The sequence below is a fragment of the Bombina bombina genome, chromosome 5 (assembly GCF_027579735.1).
Source record: "Bombina bombina isolate aBomBom1 chromosome 5, aBomBom1.pri, whole genome shotgun sequence".
Taxonomy (NCBI): domain Eukaryota; kingdom Metazoa; phylum Chordata; class Amphibia; order Anura; family Bombinatoridae; genus Bombina; species Bombina bombina.
In genome coordinates this window covers 471444712-471466737 of record NC_069503.1, presented here as the reverse complement: position 1 = coordinate 471466737, position 22026 = coordinate 471444712, and the positions used below count along the sequence as shown (strand labels likewise).

Below are 22026 nucleotides of genomic sequence, written 5' to 3'. Positions count from 1 at the left end.
AGAGCCTAAGGGTCCAGTAACAACCCACAATGGGATCCACATGGTAAAATGCTGAAGGAAACCCAGCAAACGGAAGCCCCAGGGAGAACAGGCCCAAACTCCCAACTGTTTAGATAAACAGTACCTGCAAACTGAACACCCCGTCCGAATAACAACCCAGACTACAGGGGATACTAAATGTTATATCCAGATAAACCCGGATAACGAGAAAAACTCGCAAGTCCTGACCTAAGGAAGAGATCACCCCTTGCTGAATTTCCACTCTCCAAAGGAGCCAAAGCGGCAAAGTCGTACAACGACGCTAGAGTATCTAGACTCATCAACAGCCTCAGGACAATAGGCAAGGGGATACCTCTGGGACAAAACCAATCAAGCAAAGGCTGATCTACACATCATCTCCACACAAGCGGATGATCACAGGGAGAAGGGGTGCGAACCATCCCCAGTTCCGGGAGGAACCCCAAACAAGCACAAGGAGACCACACCCAGTGTCCCTAGCAGGGAACAAACATCTCCCAGGTCCCTAAAAAGAGGCCTAACATGGAGATCACAGAGGGAGATAAAAAAATCTCATAAAAACAGCTAGATAGTACACAGTCGATGTGCAATAGCTGTAGCTGGTTACAATCTGCAACCTAACCACTGCAAGGCAGCCAAACTACCCTATAACTTACTAGCTGCTGAGGACCAAGTCCAATGATCATCCTCGAGCCTCAAGAGAAAAAAGGCCAAACCGCCACACGGCGGAAAGAAGGCGCTAATTCCTCCAACTCTCCACCACGTGGGAGCAGAACACTAGGGTCCGGCAATACCAGATGCCATAGAATGACGCAGCGGAGAATCCACTGACCCAGTCATCCAAATCGAAGGCTATAAGGACTGAGGCAATCCTTCCTGCCTTGTAGACCCACAGGTCCTCTAGAATGCTTAGTTGAATGATAACATGAGCACTTGGCACCCTGACCGGACTAGCCAATCAGAATGGAGCTACGTGTCTGAACAGCCACAAGACAGAACTGAACCCAACCGGACCAGCCTGTATCCGGGTCCTAACCGTAAGGCCACATAAATCCTCCCTCAGAGGGGAAGAAGGAAACAGACAAACATAGGACTAACATGTCCTCAAAAACACTTCTGCAGAAGTAACAGAGAGTATAGATCCCAGTTTAAGATTCCCGAAGGAAAGTAAGAAACAAATTAAAAGACATCCTAACTGGATAAAAAGAAAATATAAGGCAACCCGTAAGTTAACGCCCAATAAGAAGACAGGCCTACCACTAGACCAGCCAAACGGAGCCCTAATCCAAACAAACTGGGAAGGATCTCAAACAAGAACAGTAAGGAGATTATATCATCCCCACATGTCTAATGAGGTGCACCATTTGAATAAACTGAAAATTCCCATATCCGAGAAAGACATGTAATAACTGAAAAACAAGTCTAAGTAAGACGCGAAGACTCGCCACTCTATAACGAAAGGCACAACACTCAGGGACAGTTACACCAGCAGGGAACTGTACAGGCCCACCCCAAGGCGGTAGACCTGGGACAATAGGGCACGAGCACAAATGCGCATAAACATCTGGACTCTGCAGACGAATAATCGCCAAAAGTATATGGAAGAAAAAAACGTGCTGCAACCTCTGGGGGGAACATGCCGCCCTGCGTGGAGGAATAATCAGAAATTGGGTTACCCGCAAGTGTAGCAGTATGGAGCGGTAGGGAACTCACCTCTCGGAGGACGGGGCCCCCAGAGGCGGATGGCTCAGCTGACACTTGATTCCCTGAGCCCGAGGAACAAGGCACTCTTAGATGGCATACAGAACAAAAAGGCCAATCCGGATTCTTCACCAGACGCAGAATCTGAATCTGAAATTAAAATAGTCTCAGTATCAGAATCCTCCATAACTGAATCTGAAATTTGCACAGTCTCAGCATCAGAATCCTCCATAACTGGATAGAGGATAAGCAAATATGGACTAAAGAAGTAACACAAAAAACGGCACCTGACACCAACAATGGCTGGGGCACTCACCACCTCCTATGACCAGACCCCTGCAAACTAGAATTTCTCCTTCGCCACACAGTCGGGAATGCGGAAATGGAAGATGGAATGTAACCACGCCCGACCACAAGGTGAACCGTATAGTCCAAAAAAGCGTGCCCAACTATAAGGTTGCGTCACTTCCAAGGCCTCAATGTTCCAACCACAAGCCCGTAAACACCACACATAAGCAGGTTGAATCACATAACAAACATGATTATAAACCCCCCTGTTCAATAACCCCCCTTTAGGAGATATTAACCCTCGATTCCAAGAAACTAAAGGAGACTCACTAAGACCCTTATGTTAAGTTAGACTTGCAAAGTAGTAGCCTCTCTGGAACACAATTGCATTACAGTACATTTATAAAGCAAGTAAAATGAAACGATCTTAGCGGAATCTACGCCGTGGAACAGGAACACAGCCTTTCAAGTGTGACGGATAGTAGTATCGTCTCCGCCATGGACTTGAGAGAAGAAAGCAGGCAGCGGCGCGAAGTTCGACACCGCCGATTGCATGAGGAGCTGTTAACATGAGTCGGGATGGTTTCGCAGAAAGACTCTTCCTGCATCTCCGGACTCTAACTTTCATCCAAGCCCTCACTGAGAAACTGACAGGACTACTTAAAACTCGAGTCCCATGCCGAAGAGTACTACCCTCCATAAGAGACAAAATAAATTCTGACACTTCTCTGTCAACCTCCTGGGATGAAAGGCAAAGAATGACTGGGGGATGAGGGGAGTGGGAGGAGTATTTAAGTCTTTGGCTGGGGTGTCTTTGCCTCCTCCTGGTGGCCAAGTTCTTATTTCCCAAAAGTAATGAATGCAGTTGTGGACTCTTTCCATTTAAGAAGAAAAAAAACATTTATGACTTATTATTGACATATTGTAAAAATACAAACATTGAACATTTTAAATGAAAATCTAATGCTAAGGATTTAAAATAAAATGGAGGGGAAAAAAGAGATTTCAGAGATCTGATTTTCCCACTCTCCTTGACTCTCCAGATGACCTCCAGCTGACCTAACCACCATGCTGCTTTCAGAATTTAGTGCTAGATTACAAGTGGAGGGGTATTTAATGTTACTGCTCGAGTGTTAACTCCGCTAGAAGCTTTTTGTGCGCTTCAGGTTGCACTCGTATTACAAGTTGAAAGTAAACTGCTTTAGCGTGCGCGTTAACCCGACAAGCATAAAAAGCCGAACTTACAATATTGCGCGCACATGTATATGTATGTATCTCTATGTTAAAGCGTTTTGCCTGCCATTTTTCTAACACCTGAGAAGTGATATCTTTGAGCCCTTATAACTTTTTTGTCCAATATTTTTTTTTTAATAATTTGTCATAGATAGTGTTATTTTGAGTGTAACTGTATTGTGTAATGTAGTTTTGTTTTGTGACACCTTTTTGTTTGGTGAAACAGTTAAATATGTAAAGGAAAACTGGGCGCCTCAGGAAAGGCTGGTCTAAAGCAATCGCCAATTCTATGATACAATAAATAAACAAATAAATAAATTCTAATAATGTTTTTATTTGATATGGTATAACTTCTAAAAAATCTCAACTGAGAATAAAATTCAAATATATGGACAGAAACCGGACAATATATTGCTTAAAAATTAATTCCTATAAATTCTACTTAAGAAATAACCCTATTGTCAGTATAACCAAATAAACCTCTGCTGCAGACAGGGTAAATGGCTATACTAAGGTCCTACTAAAAAGAACTATTGAAATACAAGGCACATAGAAGATAATGATAAAAAGTAATATGGCACACAAGAAATATCTTCAATATGGCAAATAGGACTAGGAATATTTCCAATATTATTCCCAGTTATATGATCAGTTAATAAAATAGAAAGATTGTGTCCTACAACCGTATATCTCCCATAAATGATAATCCGGTGATTCTTTGAGAGAAAAATAACGTATACAACTGCTGTGCTGTTCAGCACAATATGATCAACGAGCCTAGGTACCTGTTAGTATTTGCTATAATCTTCTTGTGTCTGAGAAGGGACACCATACTCCAGGATACACGGAGGACTAAACAGCTGAAAGCAGATCCAGAGGCGTACAGGGAACAGGAGCTCAGCGGCTTTCTTTTGTGCACAGCTTCAAGGATCACAGAGCTGATGGCAGCTAATTTCTTCTTGGCAGCTAATTTATTCCTGGTGGTAAAACCACTCCACAGAACGGATACTAACAGACACCCGGAGCTCCGGAGTTTTGAGAAATACTAACAGGTACCTAGACTCGTTTATCATATTGTACTGAACAGCACAGCAGTTGTATACGTTATAACATTTTTCTCTCAAAGAATCACCGGATTATCATTTATGGGAGATATACGGTTGTAGGACACAATCTCTCTATTTTATTAACTGATCATATAACTGGGAATAATATTGGAAATATTCCTAGTCCTATTTGCCATATTGAAGATATTTCTTGTGTGCCATATTACTTTTTATCATTATCTTCTATGTGCCTTGTATTTCAATAGTTCTTTTTAGTAGGACCTTAGTATAGCCATTTACCCTGTCTGCAGCAGAGGTTTATTTAGTTATACTGACAATAGGGTTATTTCTTAAGTAGAATTTATAGGAATTCACTTTTAAGCAATATATTGTCAGGTTTCTGTCCACATATTTGAATTTTATTCTCAGTTGAGATTTTTTTGAATTTATACCATATCAAATAAAAACATTATTAGAATGTATTTATTTGTTTATTTATTGTATCATAGAATTGGAGATTGCTTTAGACCAGTCTTCCCTGAGGCGCCCACAGTTTTCTTTTACATATTTGATCTTTCTTTTAGTAGGTTGTAAGGACCTATTTTAATTGTGGTACAGGTTTATATATTTATAGCGCAAATAGTTTTGTTTTTGTTTTACTATTGGTCAAACAGTTAAACAGATCTCTGAGGATGCGCTAACCTGACGAGCGTTAACTTGTAATTCGAGTGAAAAAAACGACGCCTACAAACACCCACGATAAACCCCTTTTTGCCCGTGCATAACTGTTAGCGCTCCACTCGTAATCTGGCCCTTCATTTTTTACTCTATACCATGATACATTAGAGAGAGAAAAAAAAATAATCATAAAAAACACAGCTAAGAATACTAGGCCAAATAAATTAAGATATTAAGGACATAAACATTTTGACTACATTTATATTTCTAAATAAAGACCAACTCAATCCTTTGAAAAAACACATCAGCTCATCAAGGTGTATGGGAGTTTTCTCACAGTCATTTGTCTAAGCATTTGAATATTTATCTGCTCTATGTTATTTAAAGGGACAGCAAAATTTAAAATCAAGCTTTCATGATTTAGATAGAATATGCAAATTTAAACAAGTTTCCATTTTACTTTTATTATCTAATGTGCTTTGTTCTCTTGGTATCCTTTGTTGAAACGCATACATAGGTATGCTTAGGAGCAGCAACGCACTGCTGGGAGCTAGCTGCTGATTAGTGGCTACACATATATGCTTCATGTCACTGGCTAACCAGATATGTTCAGCTAGCTCCCAGTAGTGAACTAATATATATTAGCATATATGTGTAGCCACCAATCTAAGGATGCTTAAAGAATAAAGCACATTTTTATAATAGACGTTATTGGAGAGTTGTTTAACATTGTATGCTCTATCTGAATCATAAAAGGACAATTTGGGTTTCATGCCCCTTTACTATTTTGGAAACATTATACATTTGCAAATCTAGGGGTAGGTAACAGACCTTGCTGCATAAATTGGTTGAAAAGAAAATGTGTGGGAGGGATAGCGCTAACGAATAGCTGAGAGTTGATAAATCTGATAAAAACTCATATGAGATAATACATCAATATATAAGGAAAATGTAAGCAAATATATGTGGATAGGTTGAAGATTAAATATATAAAAAAGTGAAGACAAATAATAATATAGAATAATTAATAGAATGTCAAAATGGTGTTATTAATTTATAAATGCATATCTTTGTTGCAAAAAAAAATCAATCAGATTGGATATGTATGTTCAAATAAATAAATATTTATTATAACAATGATAAAAAATAAAAATAAATCTTAGAAATGACTCCTAAAAAAGATGCCGGCATCAATAAAAATATATTATATTCTTAATGACCTAAAAAGTGTACGATTGGCTGATCCGTTTACATATATTAGATCTGCAATTCTAAATAAAATTATTAGCTATCTAGAATTCTAAACAGAATTGTTAGCAACACATATAAGAATTACTGATAACTAAAAAGTCTATTGTTGAAAAAGTGCTTAATAGCAATGTTCCATAATGGAGGTTATCCGTAAGTAATATTGTTACCAATTTTATCTCGTTAGAGGATAATGTTACCGATTTGTCAGTCCAAAGACAAGATTATGCGGTTTGATGTAGAAAGTAACTGTCCAGCGTTTGAAATGGTAATGTTCCCAGATAGATCAAAATCCGGGTTAGAGTTCAGGTGGTGTCTCAAAATGGTAAAGTGCTGTTGTGCAGTGTTAGAGCCTATAGATAATAGACCTAGTAAGCACTCTGGGTTCGTATTTGTGGGTCCTAGGGCAGGGATTATACATGCAGAGACAGCTCACAAGTATACCGTGACCGCTCAATGTACCTGTCCTATCCACCAACGATACCTCAGCTAGTTGAAAATAAAGTGATAAGTGTTCAGGGTTTAGTAAGCAAATTCTACGCGTTTCAGCCGCCAGGGGCCTTTATCAAGATCTTGATAAAGGCCCCTGGCGGCTGAAATGCGTAGAATTTGCTTTATTTTCAACTAGCTGAGGTATCGTTGGTGGTTACTAGGTCTATTATCTATAGGCTCTAACACTGCACAACGGCACTTCACCATTTGGAGACACCACCTGAACTCTAACCCGGATTTTGATCTATCTGGGAACATTACCATTTCAAACGCTGGACATCCGCTGTGGAGGACGGACAACACAAGTGGAGAGCGAACAGACGCTGAAAAACCCATGGTATAATACAGACCGCAGAGCAGAGAAAAGTTACACAGAGAAAACAGTTACTTTCTACATCAAACCGCATAATCTTGTCTTTGGACTGACAAATCGGTAACATTATCCTCTAAGGAGATAAAATTGGTAACAATATTACTTACGGATAACCTCCATTATGGAACATTGCTATTAAGCACTTTTTCAACAATAGACTTTTTAGTTATCAGTAATTCTTATATGTGTTGCTAACAATTCTGTTTAGAATTCTAGATAGCTAATAATTTTATTTAGAATTGCAGATCTAATATATGTAAACGGATCAGCCAATCGTACACTTTTTAGGTCATTAAGAATATAATATATTTTTATTGATGCCGGCATCTTTTTTAGGAGTCATTTCTAAGATTTATTTTTATTTTTTATCATTGTTATAATAAATATTTATTTATTCAAACATTCATATCCAATCTGATTGATTTTTTTTGGCAACAAAGATATGCATTTATAAATTAATAACACCATTTTGACATTCTATTAATTATTCTATATTATTATTTGTCTTCACTTTTTTATATATTTAATCTTCAACCTATCCACATATATTTGCTTACATTTTCCTTATATATTGATGTATTATCTCATATGAGTTTTTATCAGATTTATCAACTCTCAGCTATTCGTTAGCGCTATCCCTCCCACACATTTTCTTTTGAATCTACGAGTGCACTTTATGAGGTTAGTACACTCCATTTTGGGATCAGCTAGGAGAGTAAGAGTGTAGTATCCCTAATTGCACCCTATATCTGCATAAATTGGTTGACTCAGTTCATACTCCTAAGCCAGGTAAAAAGCAACTATGATGAGTAAATATCTCACCTGACTTGAGCAGATAGTCTTTTCTCAGCTGTCCTCATTTCTTCAAGATGTTCAGTTCGAGTAACTTCACGTTCTGTAATGAACAATATATGTTGATGATTTCTGCTCAAAAGATCATTATAAATATTCAAAGATATTTGGCAACCTATTATATTGTGGAAAATAACTATATAATTTTATCTATGTTTAAATTGTTCAAAATTCAACATAAACATCCATATTCACCAGAATAGGAGCTATCTGCTGAATATGTTCCCTGGCATCTGTATACATGAATAGACTCAATGCAAATATACACAGGATTTAACATTGTTCCAAATCTTGGTCTAGGTCACAAAGTCACTGAAGAGTCACTGACTGGGCTGCATTTAACAAAAGTTGGACAGACATGTTTTGCTACTGGTAAAATGTCAGCTGGACCTCGCTGCAGCACAAGCAACTGCGGCAAGCAGGGGCTGTCAATCATCCCGATCAGATCGGGATGATTTCATTCTGCCACAAAAAACGAGAGATTGATTGCTTACGTTAAATGCTTTAAATTCCATTTGTAATTTAATAAAGTATTTTCCCCAACAAATTTACACCCGACTTCAGGATGATGGACAGGAACTAGGTAACATCCATTGAGAAGCTAGGGATATCTTTTTTCACCTTCAGCATGATTAAGTACCAAGCAAATAAAATTGTTTTCTTTTTTTATTATTCTATTTTACAATAATAGGATAATTTAGTGAATGTTTCTACTGTACTAAATAATAAAATTAAAATAAAATAAAAAAGATATTCCACTTTTATTCACTCACAATAGAAACCAATTCACCAATGAGATAAACTGAACCATTTTACTTATTGTTGTTATGCTATGTCCTCTTTTTATTCTTCTTTCCTACCCATCTAGATTGTAAGTTCCCACGATAACAGGGCCCTTAATTCCCCCTGTATTTGATTGTTAAACTTTGTCTGGTGTCTTTTATATTGTATTGTACTGTAATTTTGTCTTTATACCCATGGACAGCGCTGCAAAATCTGATGGCGCTTTATAAATAAAGAATAATAATAATAATTTTTTGAGGTATAATCCATTATAAACAGGACTTCTCACATTGGAAAGGTTGGGCAGTGTATCCTTTATTATATTTATTTTATTCTGCATATATTATAGTACTTCACATTTACTATTGAATCCTATTCTGTTTACTGCATCTACTACCATTGTACGGAACAGACATTCAACGACATGGAAACAGCACCAATTGAATAAGTACGATGCACGTGACACAGTGGGGTGCTACTACCCCCTTGAAATTCATATCTAGCATGAATTGTACAGCATCTGAGTTTAACATATTTTCCTTTCTTTATTCAAACATCACATACCAATACAGAGATGTTTCACTTATATGAAAATGTTTGGTATTGTAAGTGCTAAGGGTAGGGGCTTTAAAAGGGACACTATCATGTGTAGTTCATGAGCATGATTAAGGGCAGTGGTTGCTTAAAATGTCGGTATGTTCTATTGGTATCTGATGTTTGAATAAAGAAATTTAAATATACTGAATTTTGAAGTTGTGGACCTTTTGAAGTTATGATATACATGTATTATCTGGATCAGAGCTACTGAATAAGTGCCCCAGTGCTGCATACACTGCTTTGGCATATTTTAAACACCACAAGTATACTGCAGAAACATGCAGTTGTGTGCTAAACGTCATGATGTAATTGCCTTGAGGGAAAATCATAATTGCTTCTTAAAAAATGAAAATGAGACTTGAAAGAATGTATTGCTCCAACTATAAAAAAAATCATCCAAAGTATTAAATATATTTGATAGCTTTCAAATTGCAAATTGACTTCTGTGATTCAGAATTATAAAGGTCTATAAATCTATATCTAGACAGATAGATAGATGACAGGCAGACAGACAGACAGACAGATAGAATGTTAAATATTACTTCATCTGAAATATCTTTAAGTTCTCAAGTATATTGATCTATATATCAAAATAACTGAATTTAAAATAATTGGTACATTTCTTTTTAGAATATTTCTGGACATAAGCTATTCATAGTGCAATATTTATTCTACTCAATGACAGAGCATACAAATAAAATATCAATCAACATATGATATGAGTATGTTACTAGCTTCCTTAGAGATGTTTGATACCCACCATGAGGAGAGTTTACATTTTCTTTCTTCTTGCTTGATGGCTCAGGGCTTACAGTTAATTTTACTCTCAATGTTTTACTGTTATTCGAAGACTGGTTTACAGATTGATCGACAACTTCATAAATTGTGTGCATCAAACTTGACATATCCTAAAAGATAAAAAAAACTATTACTTGAAATAATCCATAACCTAATTACTTTACTAACCACAATCATCATAATCTTATTTAAAGATCATGTAATCCTTTGTTCAAAGTTTAAAAAACAAAACAAAAAACTATCCTTATTTAAAATTAAGAATCCGTTCATATACTTTGTAACTGTGTTTGTATGTATATTGTTGTTTTGTACAATGTACTATTTCTAATAAAACTGAATTAAAAATATTTCTTTCATATTTAAATAAAAGAAAGAAAATAGAAGAAAGAATAAAGAAACTAAGATTTCATGATAAAATAGATTTTATACAAACATCTGGGCTTCCAAGACTAACTGTAAATAATTTACAGTTGAGGGTATGTAAAAAATGTACAGGTTAATGTGGTGTACAGCTATTTTCATTCCTTCAAAAATAATTCTAGTAAGGAATGCTATGTAATGGGTAGTTAGGAATGGTATGCAATAGGTTAAGAATGTATATAGCAAAAACTTGTTATAAGGAAAAAGGAATGACAGTAGCACACCAAAAATGCAAAATGTGAAAACTTTATTCAGCTCATAAGAGACAATTGACAATTGACATTGATTAAAAATGCAAGAAGGCTCTACCTTCAAAAAATAGTTTACAAATTAAAGGGACAGTTTACTCAGATTTGTTTTCTCCCCTTGAATTTGTTCCCAATTATTCAATTTACCTGCTGGAGTGTATTAAATTGTTTACAAGTATTTCCTTTACCCTTATAATGGCATTTGAAACTGTTGATTTAGCCTGTGGTATCCCCACCTATTCTGAAAGTTTCTGGCCTTAGGTCCAAGCTATAGATAAATTGTGTAAACACAGCCAGCAGAAGAAATTACACACCCAGTGGGGTATAGAAGAGATAATCAAATGTTAATTTTCCATTGTTCTCTCCAAGTATTGGTGTTTGGTTTACAGACAGATATAAGATAAAGAAGTATATATATATACACACAATGTGATAAAGTAATGAGATCTGGTTATACCTACAAGTTCAACCCATGTTATTAGCTTGGGGCTTCAAAACACAAAATCATCTAATTCATATACACAAATAAACCTTAAAAAGCAAATTCTCATACATTTCATACTCTGCAGTTGATAAAAAAAGTAATTGGAAACACGTTAAAGGGACATTACACACTCGATTTTTCTTTGCATACATTTTTTGTAGATTATTCATTTGTATAGCCCACACAGGTTTTTGTTTTTAAATCTATAGTTTTGCTTATTTGTAAATAACATTGCTCTGATTTTCAGACTCCTAACCAAGCCCCAATGTTTTAGGAGAATACCGAGGTATACCTACTTCAGCTTGCTGCTGTTTGTGTAAAGAGTCTTTTCATATGCAGAGGAAGGGGGGGGGAGTTTCTGTTATTTCCTACTTAAAGTGGGTTTTCCAGCTACCTTTTCAACAGAGCTAAACTGGGAGCTTCTAAGTAAGTTTATAAACGGTTTTATACTGGATTATTATATCGGTATCTGTGCATCTTATTCTTTATAGTAGTGTCTATTACATGCAGTTATATTAAAAAAATAATAATACTGTCCCTTTAAGGGAAAAACAATGTTACAGTATACTGTCCCTTTAAGTCTGAGAGACAACTGTAGGAAATGTGTTTCACTATAACGTATTTTTTTATCACCTCACACAATAAAATAACAATAAATGACCATATCATCTAATTTACTATGCATACCTCCTTTGTTACTTTTCCACTATTATCAAAATCATAAAGCGTAAAGGTCCATTCTTGGCGATTGTCATCTTCGACGGACACATCGCATTCAAGTTCCTAAGAGCAATTTTGAAACAAAATATTAAAAAAGTAGATACAGACCATTGTAGTATATTTAACTACAAATTCTCACTGTGAATATTAAAATTATTTGGAAGTCTGCTCTCCAAAAATTAAAACAAGAAAAAAAGTGTAGCAATATTGAAATATTTCAAACCGAAGAAAAATTACCCATTTCTAAATAGCACCAATTAGACTCAGATTTGATTGGCGCAGAGAAAAAAAACTCTTATTCTTTTAAATAATTTACCAACTAATATACTTTAAATATATATATATACCAGCATGGAAAGAAATTACCCAAAATCTTCAAGTGTTTTGTTTGAGCATTATATTTTAGGTGTCTCTCCTCTACATCCATAATCCTGCATAGCGAGATAAACAGTTCTCCAGCTAAAATATGCCTGTAAAGAAATCTTAAGGGTCCTCGCAGTACAAATGAGATTTCTTAGATAATCACGCCAGAGAAGAGATATTTAGATCATTAGACCCTTAGGGCAAGATTTTGAGTGTAGGGCTATAAAGCGCTTTCGCTAGAGCACTAATTGAGCTAGAAGTAAACTTTTTCAGGGTATCGGATTACACTGGTAATATTAATTAAAAAGAAAAAAGTTATCGCTATTGCGTTAACCCAACACGCGCACAAAAAGACGACCTTACAATATCGTGTGCGATAACCTATTTCCCCCATAGAAGTCGATGGAGCAAAAAAGTGGAAAAAACCCTACTGCACAAACCCAATCACATAGTCTCAAGTGTGCTAATCTGACATGCAAATATGATTTTTTCACATTCCCATGTTCTTCACATAGCAGAATATGTTCTATTTATTCATACATATCATATCTATCTATCTATCTATCTACTTATCTATCTATATATAATTATATTTAGGTATAGATAGATACAGATAAATAAAGGAATATCTATTTACAAATAGCTAGAACATATTCTGCTGTGCAGAACATTGGAATGTGTAATATTTACAGTAAATAAGACTTAAAGGGCCACTAAACCCAAAATCTTTCTTTCATGATTCAGATAGAGAATAGAAATTTAAACATTACAATTTACTTCCATTATTTATTTTGCTTCATTTTTAAAATATCCTTAGTTGAAGAAAAAGCAATGCACATGGTGAGCCAATCACACGAGGCTTCTATGTGCAGCAACCAATCAGCAGCTAGTGAGCATATCTAGATATGCTTTTCAGCAAAGAATATCAAGAGAATAAAACAAATTAGATAATATAAGTAAATTAGAAAGATGTTTAAAATTGCATTCTCTTTCTAAATCATAAAAGAAAAAATGTGGGTGGCATGTCCCTTTAATTAAAAATGAAAGTTGCATAAATATGATTTTACATGTTTTCATCTACTTAACTGCAAATAACTCCAATGTACTTAGGTATATGAATACATCTGTATTTATGTGTTTATATGTGTATTTACATCTGTAAATACATATATACTTATATAAATACACATATATAAATATACACATGTATCTGTATCTATCTCAATGTTGAAGCCCTTTAGCTGCCTTTTTTTTCCTAACATCTGAGACCTCATATCTTTGAACCGTTTATGCAATATTTTTTAGAAATAATTGTTTTTTATGCAATATTTTTTAGAAATAATTTTTATTAGACTGTTATTATGAGTGTAACTGTACTTTGTAATATATTTTCGATGTGTTTTGTGACACTTTTTGGTTTTGCAAAACAGTTAAACACTGCTCTAAGGATGCGCTAACCTGACGAGCGTTAACTTGAATTGAACTCAAGTCATCACCTTTACTTTTAACTTACAGTACTAGCGCAATTTAACCTGCGTGCAAAAGAACACGAAAACCTAATATCGCTTAGTGATGGTAAACTTGATAAAACACTATTATTCTACAATGAAGTGCATACCAATATTAGTCTAATAGTGCTTGTAGAATTTTCAAAACTTATCTGTAAGTGATAATTTGGCAATTATAAGCTCCCCCGCCTGCCCCCCTTGTCACTCTGTTTTTCTTTTCCATCACATTTTCCCGCATCCAATCAGAAGTGTAGCTGTACAGCTCGTTATTTTCAATCAGAATCCATACACGCATGGGTATTAGTGTTATAAAATGGTGGGGCTGCTCTATTCATCCCTAGAATGTTGAATACATCCATTGAGGGGGTGGAGGGAAGAATCATGGCTTACAGGATAAAAAATATAAAATATTAAAAAAACACGAATAGTTCTATTGCAAATTAATAATATGGTTTACTTTGCTATGATATTAGTTATCATTTAGTATGTTGAAGTAGTAATATAGTTAACCATCACTTTAATGTCCTTTGAACCATGTGTAAAGGCTAATATGATCAAATTAAAATATTTTTTTAATGATTAAACTGAAAAACCTAAATTATGCTTACCTGATAAAAAAAAAATTTCTTCAGATGGAAAGAGTCCACAGCTGCATTCATTACTTTTGGGAAATAAGAACCTGGCCACCAGGAGGAGGCAAAGACACCCCAGCCAAAGGCTTAAATACTCCTCCCACTTCCCTAATCCCCTAGTCATTCTGAACAAGGAACAGTAGAAGAAATACCATGGTGAAAAGGTGCCAGAAGAATAAAAATAAGAGAAGCCCCACAGAAAAAATACAGACGGGGAGCTGTGGACTAAGCTATGGTAAGCATAATTTAAGTTTTTCTTCATAAATGGAAAGAGTCCACAGCTGCATTCATTACTTTTGGGAAAACAATACCCAAGCTATAGAGGACACTGAATGCAAAAATGGGAGGGTACAATAGGCGGCCCATTCTGAGCGCACCAGTCCTAAAAAACCACAACCCAACTAAACCCCGCTTTGTCAGAGCCAGGCAAAATAACTAGAAGGAAAAGGCCCCAAGGACACTGACCCGCAGATAGTCCGAAAGCCTAACTAGAGACCGCAAGCAGACTCACTGAGCCACCACTCCTCCAGGAGAACCGTCGCCCAGCAGTCGGTCCCCTTACTAGTACAGTACCAAAATCCCCAAAAGGGAGAGGAAAAGGGTAAGCCAAGGGGTACCCCAAAAGTACAGCAAAATCTATACAGGAAAACAAAAAAACTTCAAAGGAAGGACAAGTTCACATAGACCCGAATGGATCCCGAGAACAAGGGGAGACGACGCCCAACCCACAAGGAGCAACCGGGCATCATCTAGGAGAAGAAACATCTCCCAAACATCATGCAACAGCACCGAAAAAGACAGCTGAAGACAAAGTCCTCAAAACATCAGAACTCAGGGACTGAGCAAACAGAAAATTACAAGCAGCAAACTCAGAAATAAACATCTGAGTCCAGTAACATGCTGTCATCCATAGGAAGAAACAGAGAAAACACTATCCGTAAGGAAGAAGCAGCCCAAGACAGAAATTGCCCAACCTCCAAGACAGAGGACACTCTCCAGGCAATCCAGGCCGCCAAGCCTACTTACAGATCTCAAAGGGGGAGAGGCACGGAACCTCTAAAAAAAGAAGGTCCACTGTCACCCCCAAGACCTGAAGATGAACAACAGATCTCAGATCCTACGCCTAGCCGGACCAGCCCAAGCAATGGCAGATCAGAAAGTAAGGGAGCCGAAACGAACCCCAAGAACGTCCCCCAAAAGGGCGGAAGAATGGACACAGCCACTTCAACCAAAAGACAAATGAGCAGGCGTTAGACCCAAGAAGATCTAGCAAGGCTAGCAAGGAACAACTCAAAGAACAGACCAATCCCTGAACCAGATAAACATCTGTTCTAACCTCCCAAACACAGGAGAGGCCCCTAAAAAGGGAGCCACACCTCCGTAAGGAGGACAAAGAGCCCCCTAAAGAGGAGAGCATCGTTAAACACCTACCCATAAGACAGGAAAATGTAGGAAGAACCGAGAGGACACAAGGCCACGTCACTGACGAACACGTTAGAACCCCTTAAAACACCATCGTGCTAGCACACATAACAGGCGCAAAAGTGACAGCTGAGCAACCGCAAACCTTCCATTTGCTAGGCAGGAAAGGCCACCATCAGGTCACATTAGTTGGCTGTCCCAAGGGAACCGTATCGTCCGGCACAAGACAAGGCCCAAGGAGACCCGGCTCACAATAAATCTGGCCAAGTTGTAAAACAGAACAGCCAGAACAAGGGCAAAGCCTAAGTACCCCGGAAACTGGAACCCCCAGGGCAGTCCTAGGATCATAAGGTCTGGTAACATCCCACGGCGGGATCCACAAAGAGAAAACGCTGAGTAAAACCCTCGACAACCGGAAGATCAGGACAAGAAACCCGGGCCCCATAAATGTTTCAATTAAACAATCTTCCAGGCACATAAATCCCTTGTCTGATATAAAAAACAGACCACCCAGGGAAAAATCCAGAATGACCCTGATAACAAGAGCAAGAAGCCCTTGCAAGTCCCGACCTAAATGGAAGAGACAACCCCTTGCAGGAGCCCAACATTCCAAAGAGAGCCAGGACCATAAAAGGACACTAGAGCTAACAGGCGTCCAAGCATCATTAACATGATTGTGCTTGAAAAGTGCGGTTAATCCCCTAAGGGACACAAGGCGCTGCTCATTTTATCAACCTCGAAAGGAGGAAAGGCTGAGTAGATCCTCGGTTTGCTACAGTACAGGGTAGCCACAGAGCATTTGTATGCTGAGCTAGCTGTCCAGCTAGCCACAAGCTCCAGAGACAAGCGGAACAGTGAGGACAAGTCACCTGAACAGCGGAAAATTAAGCCTCCACATCACCTCAGATTCAAAGTCGGGGGACAGTAAAACATGGGTTTGGATGCCACCTGGATGGCAATACCTGAACCATATGAGTGGAAAACCACTAGGACCTCTTCTAACCGGAGCCTAAAAAGACCTCACTGTCTAATGTCCAGAAAAAGGAACAACCAACTCCCGAAGGGAATCCAAGTCCCCCAAAGACGACCCATCCACAAGGAGAAATGGACAATCCAAGAGGTCTCAATGAAGAAGAGAACCACTAAAGGAACAAGTCCAAAAAGGACAATTTCCTAAAGCAACACTGCCCTGACCGTCGGAAAAGAGGCGCTAAAACCCTCTAATTTTCCCACCACGTGGGAAGGAATACTCTAGGCTCCAAGGGTATCGGAAGCAACAGAGAGTGATGCAGCAAAATTCACTGACCCAGTCACCAGAGAGACGGCTATTTTGGACTGAAACAATCCCTAGAGCCGCACGGACCCCCAAGTCCTCTTGAGAATGCTTAGCTAAAACTTGTAAAACAAATAACAAGAAACATAAATAATGTTAATAGCACTCAACACCCCAACCTGACCAGCAAGGTATAATAGGTGCCACATGTCTGAATAAGCCACGAGACAGAAGATCTGAACCCAAGCAGGACCAGCCTGTAACCAGGGTCATAACTGCCAAGCTGGCTAAATCCGCCATCAGAGAGGAGGAAAGAAAAACAGACAAACATGGGACTAACGTGTCCCGAACAACTTCCGTAGAAGCAAACAGCGAGTATCGATCCCAGAGAAAGTTCCAGCAAGAAACATAGTATGGAAAAGAAAAAGAAAATTCATCCTAACCGGATAAAATAAAATAACAGGCAACCCGAGGGTTAGCGCCCAAGAACAACAGAAAGATCCACAGGACCAGCCTAACGTAAACCCTGTTCTTCCAACATAACTGGGAAGGATCTCGATAACAAGACTTAAAGGAGATTACTTTATCCCCCCATGTCTAACAAGGTGAGCCATTCGAAGGAGGAGACTGATGAGTCCCATAACCGAGAAGGATAGGGTCCCCAAACAGCTCAAAAACGTGTCTGAGTAGAACACGAAGTTGAGCCAGCCTGTAACAAAAGGTACAACACTCAGGAACAGTTATGCCCGCAGGGAACTGCACATACCCTGTGGCCGAGAGACATGGGGCAATCGGGCACAAACACAATTGCAAATAAACATCTGGACTTTGTAAATGCGCAAGCGCCAAAAGTATGTAAAAGTGAAAACGTGCCACAACCTCCGAGGAGGAAAAAACATAACTTGGGTTACCCGCATGTGTAGTAGTAGGGAGCGGTAGGAAACTCGCCTCCCGGAGGACAGGGCCCCCGAGGTGGATGGCTCTACAGTCCCTTGAATCCCCAAGCCCGAGGAACAAGGCGCTCTAGAAGGGCCTAAATAACATAACTGACTGACCTGAGTCAATGGGGCCAATTCGCATTCGTCACAGGACGAAGAATCTGAATCAGAAAGTTTAACAATCTCAACATCAGTATCCTCCATAACTGGATAAAAGATACCAAAAAATAGACTAAATATAAAACAATTTAAACGGTACCTGACACCCACAATGGCTGGGGCACTCTCCACCTCCTATGAACCAGACACCAGCGGACTAGAATTCTCCGTCGCCACACAGTCAGGAATGCGGAAATGAGAGACCACAACATAAACATGCCTGGTCACAAGGTAAACCGTACAGTACAAAAAAAGTGCACCCAACGGTAAGGTTGCGTCACTTCGAAAGGCCGTTATGTTCCAAAAAGCCACAAGCCCAATTAACACTACACATGAGCAGATTGAATCACATAGCAAACATGATTAAAAAAAAACCTGTTCAATAATCCTCCTCAGGAGATATTAACCCTTGATTCAAAGATACTATAAGGAGTCCCACTGAGACCCTTGTATTTTTCATGTAAGTTCGCAGGAACAAATGAATTACAGTACATTCATGAAGAAGTAAAATGAAATGATCTTACTGAAATCTACGCCGTGGAACAGGAACCTTCAAGTGTGACGAATAGTAGCATTGCCTCTGCGATGGACTTGAGAAAAGAAAGCAGGCAGCGAAGCGAAGTTCGACAACGCCGATTGCTTGTGGAGTTTTTAAAATGAGTCGGGATGGTTTCGCAGAAAGACTCTTCCTGCATCTCCGGACTCTAACTTTCATCCAAGCTCTCACTGAGAGACTGGCAGAATTACTTAAAACTCCCATCCCATGTCGAAGAGTACTACCCTCCATAAGAGACGAAAACAAACTTCTGACACATTTCTGCCAACCTCCGGGGACGAAAGGCAAAGATTGACTGGGGGATGAGGGAAGTGGGAGGAGTATTTAAACCTTTGGCTGGGGTGTCTTTGCCTCCTCCTGCTGGCCAGGTTCTTATTTCCCAAAAGTAATGAATGCAGCTGTGGACTCTTTCCATTTATGAAGAAAATTATACCGCATGATTTTTTTAATATACATATATTTTACTATGCAATTTTAGCATGCATCAAATTGAATAGCTGGCCCAACATAAATAGGGAATCATTTTAGGTGATCAGAGTATTTCAAGTACATTTCCCCAGCTACCAGGGTGCATAGTAGGGTTATAAGGTGAATTTTCAAAAATATTTTGCAAGAATTGCTTATAACTGAAATTACACTGGAATGTTCCGTTAAAGGGACACTGTACTGTAAAACGGTTTTCCCCTGTGTTTCCAATGACTTGTTATACCAGCTATAGAGTATGAAATGTATAGGAAATTGCTTCTTCAGGTTAACTTTTGTATTTGAAAAAAAAGTTTTTGTTCATTGAGACCACAACCCATTTCTCTCAAGAACATGCACATTTAAATGTTCTAAGCACGCAGAATAACAGAACTCCTTATCTTATCCCACTCTATATACATAAAGACCTATTTATCTTATCCATCTATATATAAACACAAAGTAAATAATAACAGCACAGATACATACATCTATGTTGATGCGTTTCTTTCCTGCACCTCTATTGGTTTCCTTTGTCACAGGTTTCTCACTATCTTCTGGGCAGTTGGTATGAGCAAAGGCTTCAGTTCCTTCTCCTTTTTCTGGGGGTAAAATAACTATTGGAAACAAAATGAATAACTTGTGAATAATCTGATTTATTTTTTATTGGATAATAAAGTGCAGTGCTTTTGTTGTTACTTAAACAGATCATTATTTTTAGTATTATTAATAATATTATTAATAATAATAGAAATTCTTATTAATAAAATAAATAATAGTATTAATTATATTTTTTACATTGGTTTAAATGCTATCCGTAGTGCATTGTTAATATACATTTTAATACAATGCTATTTGAAAAAAAAAAAACTAAATTGATCACGAACGGTTTTGAAAAAATCATTCTGCTTGTTCATTGTATTAAAGAGACATGAAACCCATTTTTTCCTGTATTAATTCAGACAGAACATACAATTGTAAACAACTTTCTAATTTTTTTCTATTATCAAATTTGCTTAATCCTTTGTTGAAGGGGCAACAATGCACCACTGGGAGCTAGCTGAACACATCAGATGATCCAATTACAAAAGACATATATGTGCTGCCACCAATTAGCAGTTAGCTCCCAGTAATGCATTGCTGCTCCTGAGACTACCTAGGTATGCTTTTCAACAAAGGATACCAAAAGAAAAAAGCAGATTAGATAATAGAAGTAATTTGTAAAATTGTTTAAAACAGCATGCTAGTGCAGTGCCGCCCCCTACTGATGAAATCTGCCACACTTAAGGTGGCGGAGAGGTTAAGTAGCAGCAGTCTTAGCGTTTCAGACTCGCTTGCGGGTCTCCGAAGCTGCTCTTGCAGTTTAACAAATGGAGCTCTATATTTATATAATACTTTTCCAAATACTGCTGCAATTTACAGTTTGCATTTCATATGGCAAGAGTACCATATAAATACTGATAACGCACAAACAATAATTGCAAAAACAAATCACAAGTAAGTAGATTTTATAATGACTATTAATATTAAAAACAATAAGTTGTATGTGTGCAGAGGTATCTTTGGTACACTGTCATCAGCTTTGTTATTACTCATGTTTCACGTTTTTTACTGTGTAAAAAAAAAAAGGTGATAATGAATTCAAAACATTTTCAAACTTAACCAGTATGTTAGCTTATTTATTGCAAGTCTGCAAAAAATCTTGTAATTAAAAGTGAACAGGAAGAGAATCTGCAAAATACGAGTATGTGGAAAAGAAGCTCACTGGTTGATAATCAAAACGCTCACAGCTTTATTGCTGAACAGAGAAACACCCATTAACCATACATAGGGGCTTACAAAAAAATGTAGCATGATTTAATATGATTTTTCTTTTAAAAGAATAACAACTGGATCCCCCAAACAAGTACATGTTATAAGTGTGACCTTGGTGGCCTTAAAATATATCAGTTAAAGGACCACTCAATGCAGTAGAATTACATCATTAACAAGTAATAAAAAGACAATACAATGGCACTTATTCTGAATTTCAAATGAGTAGTATATTTTTTTCTGACAAATTTATTTTTTCTCCCATTTTCTGGCGCCCTGTATCATGTGATAAGACTTTCAGAGACTAGTATACCTTGTGAGCTTGTGCACATGCTCAGTAGGATCTTATTCTCCAGAAAGTGTGAATATAAAAAGACTGTGCAAAATTTGATAATGGAAGTAAATTGGATGCTCTTTCTGAATCATAAAAGTTTATTTTGACTTGAGTGTCCCTTTAATAATATGGCATTTTTTAGCAGTTATTACATGCACATGGCAGAGGTAATGATATTTAATTATTCTTTTTATGTCACCAGACTGCCAGAGAGATATATTTTCATATTTCTAGGAACACATATACTTCCTACCTCCTTAAACCATAGCGGACTACAATATTTTATTTATTTTAAGTACATCCTGGGCCCTGTACAATTTGTACACTATTGCCATACTGGCTTACAGCATAGCTGCCAACAGTCCCTGATTTCCACTGACAGTCCCTGGATTTTGTTGTGTGTTCCTGGATTTATTTTGTCCGCTCCAGGAGATTTGGAAGGCTACTGCTGAGCTGGGGCATGTGTGGCACAAGTTAATGGGCAGGAGCTGCCAGTGAGGCTGTGCATGCAAGTACTCTGCTTGATCACTCAGGTCTAGACAGGGACTCCTTGTTGCACCTTCTTTGAGTGATCAATGTTTAATCTGC

General features: G+C 37.7%; 1 protein-coding gene across 2 annotated transcripts in view; it reads right to left on the bottom strand.

The window, feature by feature from the left end:
* The window catches only part of NKD2 (NKD inhibitor of WNT signaling pathway 2), a 144656-nt gene that overhangs the window by 4877 nt on the left and 117753 nt on the right, over window positions 1-22026 (bottom strand). Inside the window, exons 5-8 of one of the 2 annotated variants that reach the window (XM_053714356.1) lie at window positions 19782-19909; window positions 11947-12042; window positions 10070-10217; window positions 7900-7972 (exon numbers count right to left, since the gene is read on the bottom strand). In XM_053714356.1, coding sequence (XP_053570331.1) covers window positions 7900-7972; window positions 10070-10217; window positions 11947-12042; window positions 19782-19909 — 445 coding nt within the window. The remainder of the gene's footprint in view (window positions 1-7899; window positions 7973-10069; window positions 10218-11946; window positions 12043-19781; window positions 19910-22026) is intronic. The other variant, XM_053714357.1, reaches the window with a different exon arrangement.